This window comes from Chroicocephalus ridibundus, chromosome 7, assembly GCF_963924245.1.
Source record: "Chroicocephalus ridibundus chromosome 7, bChrRid1.1, whole genome shotgun sequence".
NCBI lineage: Eukaryota > Metazoa > Chordata > Aves > Charadriiformes > Laridae > Chroicocephalus > Chroicocephalus ridibundus.
The window spans coordinates 11236271-11248384 of record NC_086290.1 but is presented as its reverse complement, the minus strand read 5'-3'; the positions used below and the strand labels follow the sequence as shown (position 1 = coordinate 11248384).

At 37.4% G+C, this 12114-nt stretch overlaps 1 protein-coding gene across 4 annotated transcripts in view; it reads right to left on the bottom strand.

The window, feature by feature from the left end:
* Positions 1 to 560: 560 nt before the first annotated feature.
* The window catches only part of ZNF148 (zinc finger protein 148), a 39813-nt gene continuing 28259 nt past the window's right edge, over positions 561 to 12114 (bottom strand). For 3 of the 4 annotated variants that reach the window (XM_063341316.1, XM_063341318.1, XM_063341317.1), the window contains 2 exons: positions 6965 to 7083; positions 561 to 6626 (listed from right to left, as the gene is read on the bottom strand). In XM_063341316.1, the coding sequence (XP_063197386.1) occupies positions 5034 to 6626; positions 6965 to 7083 (1712 nt within the window). In that variant the 3' untranslated portion in view covers positions 561 to 5033. Of the gene's footprint in view, positions 6627 to 6964; positions 7084 to 9365; positions 9386 to 12114 lie in introns of all 4 variants that reach the window. The other variant, XR_010071975.1, reaches the window with a different exon arrangement.

Below are 12114 nucleotides of genomic sequence, written 5' to 3'. Positions count from 1 at the left end.
CCTTTCCATCCATTGGATTAAGGAAAGCAAGAAACAACTCTTAGAAATGTTTGCTTGCCTCAGTTTGTGTTTCCTACCAAAAGATGTCATTTTAAAAAGGAAACGTAAGGTTCCATATGCCGAGTAGAGCAAAAGCGACTATAAATTTATTTCCCTGACACAAAGCAAATTAAAACTGAACGAAAGTTTAGATTTTAACTTAAAGACATGTTTTTCCATTAGCAGTAATACTTTCCTAGTACTTGCCCTTTGCAAAGTGAGTTTCAGCTAAATGCATTACATGCCTAACATAAACATGCATTTCCCAAAGTTGAATGAACTTTCAAAGTTACAAGGCTTCATTTTAGCAAAACGTTTAACACAAGGAAACTCTAACATTATTCATTTGCTTCAGTACCAACCACGTAATTTGAAAGTTCACATGTGTACTGGTACCGACTGCATAAGCATATTTCTGCCTGTTAAAATTTCCAAACGGATTCCCAGGAGTATTAGGATTTTCCCAGCGATTTGTAATGGTATTAAAACAAGCGAGCAAAGAAGAATAAAAATCAAAGCTCTCAAAGCCAAGAAAATTTAGTTAGCAAATATACATACAGAAAGTAATCCAATGCTGCAAAATTCAGAGTGTCATCCAAATATTCTGGTTCATTTCAAATAGTTACTACATATGATACAAATACTATAAAAATATTCTGAACAAGCATGGAATATAAGGTATCTGTCCAGGTGGAAAGCTTCCATAGGAGAACATGAATACTTTAGAATAAACTCCAAAAGTTACAGTAGAACCCCAATAATTCGCAGCAATGCCTTAGAAACCCTTTACAAATGACAATTTCGAAAATAGTGAAGCAGGCAATAAAAGCAAGGATGTCACATCACAAAATGTACTTTGTTCATTTATTTTGACAACTGTAATTTAGTGCTCAATACTTCTTCTCCCTCCCAGTATACTGATAGAGATTCTGCAGTATACTTGGGCGAAGCAGTACAGTATCACTAATATGAGACCTCGCTACAGTACGTTTTAGACCATTGCAGAGAGGTGGGGAAGAGACCATCGGGGAGGTAAAAACCTATCGGATGCTCTGATTAGCCGTCAGCGAATTAGCAAGATTTTACTGTACTTCTCAATTAACAAGCTCCCGTCATCCGAAAAAATTGACAAGTACAATATAAAAATAATACAACTGTTATTTCACATGAATACTTCCTTGTCCTATTTTCTTCTTGAAACACCATTTTCCTAAAGACAACACTAGGAGACACGAGATCATAAACATAGCTCTTTTATCATCCAATTTCAATTGTTTATCTTGTTATTCGTAAACCAACATACAGCGATACACATGGTTAATCCTTCTCCCCAAACCTTGTAATTTATGATTAATTCATTCTCAAATCAAATGAAGAAAATGTAAATGCCTATTAGTATACCATTACAAGCTGATTCCTTCATTGTCTGTTATATTAATGGTAAAACATATCAAAGGATTCATGCTAAAAGGGACACTGTCAAGTAATTTAGGACCAAAAATATGGCCTATTAATATGTGCTTATATACATATATACACATATTGTGTATATATATATAGTTTGGTAATAAAATGTTATCAATTTCCTCTGTTTTAAAAACATCATTGCTCTATCACTAGGAGATATCCCCAAAAATTCCACCTTACACACCCCGCCCCCCCCCCCGACCCCCCATTCAGTGCTTGCGTGACCTTTAAGTGAGAACGTCTGTTGTCAGCTCTGTGGAATAGAAATGCTCACCCCAGCCTCATGCTGACCGACTGAACTGTATCCGTACAAGAACAGAACAGAACCCCAAAGTCGCCTTTTTCCAAACATACAGGGAAAACTAACAAAAACGAACAATGACCAGACCAAAACGAAGAGCGAGCATCTGCAGCAGATTAAAAGCGGCAAAACATGAGCAGTGGAAAATGTTATTAAATAATGTAATTATTAAAAAGCAGGACCTTTTTACATACTGAAGCCTCTCAAAACTACATATGCACTTATTCCAGAATAAAAGGGCACGTACTCAGGAAATCATAGTAGTATATTTGATTAACTCCTCCAGTGCAGAAAGCTTTAAGCATCAGTGGATGAATTACTCCCACCACCGCTTTAATTGTACACGTGGAAGAACCCTACAAGATAGTCCCCGTGGACTTGACAACCTGTCCTAAAGCACAGAGAACAGCTGTGATGCCTCAGCAGGAGGCTAGGGAATAAGCTGAGACATAAGGAATAAAAGTTCCTTATCTGATTCCCACTTTGCCTCGGGGAAGAGCAAAGTTTCTTCCCTCTGTGCAATACCTTGCTCGCTCACACACCCAAGCAGTGATTCCCGAGTATGAAGATGGCACGGACCGAGAGCTACTCCCTTCCACTCCTCAATCACTTTCTCCCCGCACAGTATCAATGCAACAACTTTTTAAAATAAAGCTGAGTCAATCTCATCTGGGAGAGGGCGGCTTTATTCCTCTTACCTCCCTATGGGGCCAGAGAAGTGCAGTAAGAATCTAGCCCTTTTATTTTAGTTTGCTGCTTGTTGTGTTTAACAAATAGTACTATTAATGGCCATCTACTTGCAACAACAGGACGTCAGACCAAAGGTGCCAACACAGTATTATTTGGGCAGCACAAGGCAGCATGTCATGGAAATGAAACACTGAAAACAAACCATGCACTACAAGAGGTGGCGGCTTCCTGGGATATAGGGGCCCTAAGTATTATGTCTCTGCAAACTAGAATGCAAAGTCAACAAACCAAACCGGCTATAAAGGAAGAAAAACAGAGAGACATTAATCAGTTTAGAAACATTCTTTCAAAGAAATCTGTTTACATGAATTATTAATAATCCATAGAGAATTTACTATTCTCCCTTGATGTTCATTCTTCTTAACTCAAGGCCAAGTATTTGGACAATATTACTGGTAAGTCATACCACGCTGAAACATCTTTCTGTATTATACACAGGGTCAATGAATCAGAACAGAACCTGTTTCCTTATACAAAAGTAGTAAGAAAGAAATTGACATAAATTTTATTTCTTGTCAACGCAAGCAGCAAGCTACGGATAACAAATGCACTTTCTCCCTCAACTGTACCGAGTAAAGTTAGTGCTGTAATAGTGATAGCGTAAGGGAAAAAGATACAGAGTGGGATCGGCTTCCTAGTAATGAAAATTAAAAAAAAAATATTGCTACTGCTTTGGGAAGAGGCGGGAACTGTTCTACGTCCTGCACAAGTCCTATGTTAAAAGACAGCATCTATTTTAGCTCCTCGAGATGCAGTCTTTTCTCCTAGCTGATGGCTTCATCTGAGAGATAAGAGCTAGCAATAGCGCTGTAGAAGATGTATGTAATCCTATTTAAAAAACCAACAACACAAAACATATACATACATCCATCATATATACACACACACACGCGTGTGTGTGTGTGTATGTGTGTGTGTTTTTCCCTGGTTAATCAGCCTACATTAGGCTTAAACTGCCTTAAACTACCAGACAGTGTCCCTTTAGGGGAAGGTGCAATAGAATGAACATACAGTTCAAAAATCTGTAACTTGTTAACTTAAACTACACAATAGTTATGCTACTCAAATCTTACCACCTTAAAAATGCACACAGAACTACTTATCGTACCATACTGCATACTTCAAGACAAAGTACTATTCAAAAAAACATATTCATGGTACAGGGATAAACTTTGTAGTTTATTTATACTGTGAAATGCAACGAAAACTTCTGATCACTTGCCTAGGCTGGAAAAAGAAATCCTGTTCACTAACATTATTCAGCGGTTTTGGTTGGTAAAATTGTAATGACTTTCATTAAGCAAACACTAAAAAGATCGGGAATCTGAATGCCCACTTCTTCAGCTTTCGGGGATACTTCAATAAATTTAATGATCCGAATTGTCAAAATTCTAGACAGAGAATTAAAACAGTTTTTACAGAAGCTCAGAATACCCAGTCTCAATGTATACTCAAAAAAAAGACTAACTGGAGCTGGATGAGATGAAAATGATGCAACCGTAGCAAACCTAAAAATGGTTTTATTTTTTGAGAAATCAAAAACTATCAAGTTGACTAAGTGCTCTACGTTAATCATTATGAGTATGGAGGGTAAGGTACAATTAAGCTTTTAAATCTTGGAATACACATTTTGTGTAAGCATTATGCAACTGGGAATGTCATCTACGGAGTATTTTAACTAAAACTTCAAAATCTTGTTATCTGCGTATGAAAAATTCATTAAAAAGTTACATCTAGATTCAGCTGTACAAAGAAATACACATTACTTCAGAAATGAAGTAAAGGCTTCAGCAGTTAGGCATTTTGCTTAAAAAAGTGTTTAAAGTATTTTAAATTAATCGGACTTTTAAATAGTAGAGTTAGTCTATCAGAATTCATTTTTTCCTCCAAACACAACTCAAGGTGATGCAAAGCAGAAACAAAGGGCACATGGTCTAAAATTACTTTTGAGAGATGGAAGAAATATTATTTTCCTAGAAAATGCCGTATTTTAAAGCCATATTTGCTTGACCTTGAAACTTCTTGTTTATTCTATGTGTTTATTCCATGTTGATTCCCTGCTGAAGAGCAATGACTATGCTGACAAGCTTAGAAATGACAATATGAATAGTATCAGACAATAAACTGTCCTCCCAAAGCATACAAGGAAACCAGTAAGGAAACAATCATGGGGGAAAGTCTTACCTGGGGATTTTGTTTATTTTAAATTTCATAGAAGGTAAAATATTTTCTGGATTCAAACAAGTGAATAATAAACTGCCTCTGACAGGGGCACCAACATCAGGCAGTTCAATGCAATGACTGGTGACTAACCCAAAAAAAAAAAAAAAGAAAAGCAGTTATTGGTCTTGCTAATATCAGCTTACTTTTGTTTTAACATAGCGCTCTTAAAAGCTGTACAGAACTCCATCTTATACAGAGCAACCCCCTTTTGACAAATGTGTTCTAAAGTGCCGGTATTATTTACAAAGATTTCTTAGCCAAAAGTCTGGCCCGTTGTGGCATCGGGTGAAGAAGTCATCCCAGCTCTGCTATCATTTACATTCACCAAGGGAAATTCTGGGAAGTCAGCACTTGTCCCTGGTCCCCGAAGGTTCACCTGTCCATTGGCAGTGCTAAACTGAGATGACATTCCAGCTCTTGCCCCATGGTACTGAGCTCTAAAGGGCTGCTCAAAGGAGCTAATTTGATATGCTTGATGAACCGGCTGTGCCTCTGCTTTCTTCTGAGAAGTTACTTGATCCAAGAAGTCCTGTGTAGAGGAGGAAGAAGAATGATTTGCCTCATCACCTGAAAAGGGAAAAGGGTGCTGCGCATCAGTAACCATTAGTCCAAAATGAGACTTGTCTGGAGTTGTTCTTAATGGAGAGTTCATTCCCGATCGAAAGCTATTGACGGGTATAGACGTGTAGACCTTCTCCATGGAAGGAAATGCTGGCTGGGTTGTAAGAGTCTGGTTATCAGTCACAAAATTAAGGCTCGGGTTGTTCAAATAGGCATCATTTTGGCTAGTTCTGTCCAAAGCTTGTTGTAAAAACTTTGAATATTCTTGTAACATACTAGCTTTATCTGATGAGGAAGCTTGAGAGCTTGTGCCAACTGTCTCAGACTGGGTGACCTCAGATACTTCAGAAGAATTGATTGATATACTGGAGGTCACCTCAGTGTCAGCCACGCTGAAAGATATCTCATGTTGTCCATTAGCCTTGTGCGAATAATGATCTAACAGAGTTTGCAGTACCTCATCTGGAATGACATTTTTGTCATGGTTACCCTTAATTTCAACATTCAGTGCCTGTGTGTCCAATATTGAGGCTGTAGCAGTTTCATCAATGACGCTGGCCACAGCTGCCTGTGTTACTGAAGGTTGAGATGCTATGGTACTTACATTCAAGGCATATTCTCTACTGTTATTACTAGCTGCTTGTAGATACCTCTTTTTCTTTAAAAACTGCATTGCATCATCATAATTAGTGCTGCTGTGTACAGGTTTACTGGGCCCCTCCTGTAATGTGTCAACTTGATCAATGTCAGCATTACCTTCAGAGTCCAGTAAACTTTGCTTATCCACAAGATCAAAGGCATACTTGGAAACCTTGTTGTCTTCATACGTGGATAAAGGTGAAATGGTTTGACTTTGCTCAAGTGGCTGTTTCAGACTCCTCTTGCTGTTAACTTTTTTGAGAACGAGCTTAGGTGGGTGTATTTCTCCAGAATTTGCTTCTTCTAAGTGCGTCCCACTGACCGAAGAATGCGGCATCTCAACAGCATATTCCGCTACCATATACTCATCTTTTACTTTAGTACTAGAAGAGTACAAAGGCAAATAGTCATTTTTGTCCTTCTTCTGTTCTGATTTATCCGTACTATCCTTATCCCCGGACTTTGCCTTCTCTGTTTTCTGCCTTTTCTTCTTTGGCAAGGAGCTGTCTTTCATAGGCGTAGAGAAACCAGAATCTTCCTCCGATGGCAAAAAGCCAACTTTGGTGGCACTTCTGTTCGGTTTCTTGTCGCGGTTCTCATGGCACATACGTTTATGTTTCAGCACACGATCAGTCCTGGAGAAATACTGCAAAAGATTTTTATTATTATTATTATAGAAATAATAAATATATTAGCAGAAAGAAAAGAAACCTTTAATTCTAACAAATTTACTTAACAATTCATCCGCTTTAATGACTTCTAAGTCAGAAGTGTCAAACAGCAGTATATAATCAATAAAATCAAGCGCAGAGAGTTGTGACTGCTCTACCTGTGCACCAAGACCACCCACCTTAACAGAAAAAAACATCCTTTATACGTGTATGCATGTGACTACAGCACCTGGAGAAAATCCTATCTGTACTACTTGGAAATTGACTGGTGTTTTGTTTTTTATTTGAGAAAGATTTCACTAAGTCATCTTACCTGCAAACAATATTCACACTGGTAAGGCTTCTCTCCACTGTGAGTTCTTTTGTGCCTTTCCATGTGATATTTCTGAATAAACCTCATACCACATTCATCACAACGAAATGGCTTCTCACCTGACAAAAAACACGTAGCAATATTAATCTAAAAAAAATAAAACAATGTTCTTCCATACAATTACCAGGTCAAATACTACGTTCTTTATGAGAAGTAATAAAGAAGAGGACTTAAGTCTGTTGCTATTGAAAAATAACATAGGGCTTGCTCACATCACTATTTTCCCAGGACTCAGTACCTGATGCTTCAAAATTATTGTAAGCTTTTACACTAAAAACCATTAAAACTAGATCCACTCCCCCTCCTTCTGATGTAGGTGCAGATATCTGTCTTAAACCTAGCAAATGAAGAACTACAAAGATAGCCTTCCTAAACTGCTGCTACATAATTTTTTTTAGGGCAGAAGATGGTATAAAAATACCTCAACTCTCTCACCAACTCATTTAACTCAAACCCATCCCTTCTAGAAGAGAATTATGCATTTCCAAGCTTTTAATTTAAAATTTTTGTGGGCTATTCTGTATTTTCCATATTTCCCCCCCCCCCCCTTATCTGTATTTAGAATTGAAATAAATCTGAAAAAAATCCTGAAATTTTGGTTGGAACCCACATTTATTTATTTTATTTTAGTTTTTAAAAAATAAATAATTAATTAAAAATATTTTCTTTAAAAAAATAAGCTGAAAACAAGAAACCTCTGTAGCTGAACTGATGCTGGCAAACTCACAAGTTTTTCTGTTTGGCTGTTTGTTTGGTTTGGTTTTTACTTTCATGGAAGATTTGCTCAGACAATATTCACTGCCCTGAATTCATCTGCAGTTCTCCCCTTACTTTTCCTCACAAAGAAGCCCCGCAATGATCCTTTCAGAACACGTAGCAACTCTATATTTCTTTTAACTTTTGCCTTACATCTTCCCGCAGGTTTTACTTTCTAGGTTTCTCTGACAAAACCTAAAAATTCCAAGTCCATTGGAAAGTTAGGTTTGCATTTACGGAAGTTCACTATTATTTAATAGAACTTGCCCTGAACAACGTGACTTTTCCCCTTAGTATTTACTATGAAATCTTTTGAACTGACATAGAGATCAGGGATTGTCTCTCAACATCCTCTTTGTTCTGGATACTCTTCTGCACTGATTTTGGGATATAAACCATCTATCTTTTGTTTCCAGAAATATGCAGACCATTTATATTTTCCTGAGGTAGATTTAGTCTTTAAAATTATTTTATTAACTAACTTTATTGAATTATTATTAACAGTTAATTAATAAAATTTTAATACATTTTATTATTTAAAATGTTGTTAGGGTGCATATTTTCCATTTAGAATCGAGATATTTAGCCACATCCTTCTACAAATGGAAATACAGTACCTTAAAATAAGATGCCACTATCTATAGAATGGAAAACATCTGTATAATCCACAAATTTGCTCCCAGTCAGATTATTAACGCCCAGAGTTTCAACCTTCTTAATTCCAAGCAATTTCTCAATCTCTCTCTTTGTAAGCCTATGCCCTATTTCCAACTATTAATTCTTACCTCTCCACGTGGCTTCTCAGCCAATCCCTTTCTTGGATGAAATTATTCCAATTTATTCTCTCCTAAACCAAATTATCTCCTAAGATCTCTCAGCTTCCATCAGTTCTTCTACAAGCTCACAACCTCAGTATCCTAACTCTTTGTTCACATTTAGACAGAGACTAACTTTTACCATTTCTTGCTTATTAATAATGACCATAGCATTTTGCTTTTTTCGGCACCCTTTATGAAGTATAACGCCTATCGTATCATCCTCTCTAGTACTGTCTATAAGCAAATTCTCCTCTCTAGCCTATTTCTTAACTTTCAAACTACAGTTCCATTCTTCATATTCTCTTTATTCATCAGGCAGCCTCACTACTCTGGTGTTTGACCTGCACCAAGCCTGTTAAGACTTTCTGAATCAAATTCCAATCCCTGTCTTCGCTTTTAAAGAAGATGAGGCAAGAGGTTTACATCTGGTTGTCCTAGTTTAATACACAGGAACCCTTCTGTTCCCAAAGACAACTGCTTATTCCTTGTTACTTACTGTTTTCTTTCCCTTTGTTCCACTACTCTCTGTTAAGTCTCCCCTTTGAACTACTCTCCTTACGTTGCCTGGAAGTTTGCTTTCACATCTTAAACTTTTTTAGAGAAAGGAGCTGCTGTTTGGGATGAAAATTATCCTGAGCCTTACAGAAGCCAAACCAAGTCAGAGAAGCAAGAGAGCTCAGTCCTCTTCTAGCTTTGAAGAGCCCTCTGAGGAGCTACCCCGCTATCCCAAGGAGGCTCGAATGCAGAACACTTCATGAGACACTTACCTTCGGCCTTACACCCACTCCTGCAAGTCAATGGTCACAGAGTTCCTTAACGTTTGTCTACTGGAGCTGGCTATTTACTGGCAGCAGACTCTCCCAGCTATCTATTCCCTTTTCAAAGCTTATGTAGGGCCAGACAGGGCTTCCGAGGTTTTTCGTTGTAGATTACTACCACCACCAGCAATTTTGGAGACTTTGAGAGCACACACGGAGGCACTGCTGGCCATGCCTCAACAGGAAGGAAAGCTTGGGGACACTGCCCTGGAATTACTCAGTCCAGCACAGAAAATAATATTTTCCAGTAGAAATCCAGAACACTCTGGAAGTAAGATAAGAAACCCTTTGTGAAACTGATACTATACTTACTTCTTGCTTTAATCTTCATAAGGAAGATAATATTAGAAAAAGATTAAAAATTAATATGAAAATATGCTTCCTACAATAATTTCTTCCTAGCAGAAGCCTGAAACTTCAGATGCCTTCTGAAATCTTATTGTACTTTTCAAACAGGATCTATCGCAAATGGAGGAGATCATTAATAACCTTTTGCTAATGTAGGGAGAATCCAGGACATATTTTTCTGAAATGTCTTGGTGAGTGGGCAAGAATCAGTTGAGAAAAAAAAAAAAAAGAAGTCAAAATTTAAAAATACAATACAATAATTATCTGCATTATTTATGAAAATAGCCTATGTTTTGTATTGGAAATCTATTAAAGCTGAACAACAGAATTATTTACAAAGTGTAGTACGAATACTATGTGTATGAAGGCTGTAAGAATTATAAACCCCCAGGCATTTTAAAATCTAAACAGACAAAATACAAATTCTAAAATATCAAAGAAGGCAATAAAAAAGCAGCATGACTGAATAATAAGGCACTTGAATTGTTAGCCCCAATGTTGCATTTATTTTTTTTTAAATGTAATCTCATTTTTTGTGTTTAGCATGGTAAGTAGGATGGGTTACGGAATTAGGACACACGAATGCATGAGTGGGTAAGGTGTATAGACACATCTCTAAGAAAAAAGAAAGCAGAAGTATTTGGGAAAAAAAAAAAACATTCAGCATCTTTGTGAGCCTAGTAAACTCAAAATATGAAAATATTCGTGTACCAGTGAGTCTTCCTTCTCTTACAACCGAAATGGTGATTATCTGGACCATTAGTGACAAATTTAGCAGCAGGGTTCTAGCACCGCTGCCCTCCTCTACATACAACTATTTCTAGTAAGCGAATTTTCTATTAATGCAATGTCTGCTTTTAGATGCAACTATTTAATTATTTACAGAAAATAAGGCTGTTCATTGATTGCTTCCTAACTCCCTCATAACATTTCATTTGAAGGAGTGGTTCAGAGAACCAAATTCAAATCACGCTGGAACTACATGGAGCACTCGTAAGTTCAGGGCTTGTAACAGGCATAAAATAGGGCTTCTAAGTGTTACCACTGTCTTCAATTGGCATAAAATAAACTGGAAAATTTGGTAAACACCTTTAAAAGAGTAAGAAACATCCTGTTCTTCATCAGCGTTTTGAAGACTGTACAAAAGCTGCTGCTAAAAGCAGTCATTCAGAGAGATAAAAAAGCAAAATAAAAAGAAAAAAACACCAATATTGACTTTTTAAGGAATATTTCTTAGAAGAATATGAATAACACAAGGACAGCTTTCCTTTACTTCTATGAAAGTGAAATACAGACCCACTGCTCCCCTTCTGGTGAGCGAAGCAAGCTGAAAATTCAGCATTTCTGGATGGGTTCAATTATGCAGTCCTGAACTACGGAGTAACGCTACACGAAGAGCTAAGGGCCAGTAGCGACTACCGTCATCTAGAAGTGAAAGCACACACAGGTATGTAGAATGCCAATTAGCTACACTGTAACTGGGCCAAGTGAAAAATTAAGCAGTAGTCAAATACTCGCTAACTAAATGGACTTTAAGAAAGCTTTTTCCACTCCTGGAAGCTGGGTCTTAGATGTTTTCTCCTAACCAGCTACCAGTTGTCCCCTAGGAAAACACCCATAATTCAACAATTTAAACACAATCACCATCTTCAATTTTCTGAGAAACAACCAAACTATACCTCAGGATGCTCAGGAAAGGAGGAAAACATTGTTATCTAAAAAGTCAGGTATCAATAATGTTAATTTGTTAAATGGCAGCTTATTCTCTGCTAAACAAAGACTAGTATATGTAAGAGCTGGCAAAAAACCCTGTAACCCCACCACCACCACACCCTCCCTCCAAAGCCATTAATGAGAATCAACACAGAATTCTCATTAAAGCTACAAGTTCAATTTAAAAAGATAATTACATCCATTTATAAAATATTTGCAGTCAAGTGTTAATTAACTGTATTGCCCAGACTCTCATTTTCAAAGCCACGTACAGGGAATAATCCTCGTTTAAAAAGAAAAATTTTGAAAAACGTGGAGACTGCACTTAAATTTTTGCCTTTTTTTGGGGGGGTGGGGGGAAGAGTGGGCAGATAGATGGAAGAGAGTGAATGAGCATTCTTTTCAAGAATAATATCTACGCAAAGTGAAGGCAGCATGGTTCACCAATTCAGAGCCAGAGGAAAGACAAGGAGCAGAACAAAGACACTGGACAGAAGAATGGAGGACTCTTCTGTGGCTGACTGGCTGAAGGAAACCTACTTAGTCTGGACTCATGGCAACCTAGGATACAAAAATCCCATAAACAACAGGGCATTTGTGCATGTAACTCCCTGTACACTGCTCTGAAAATTCATTT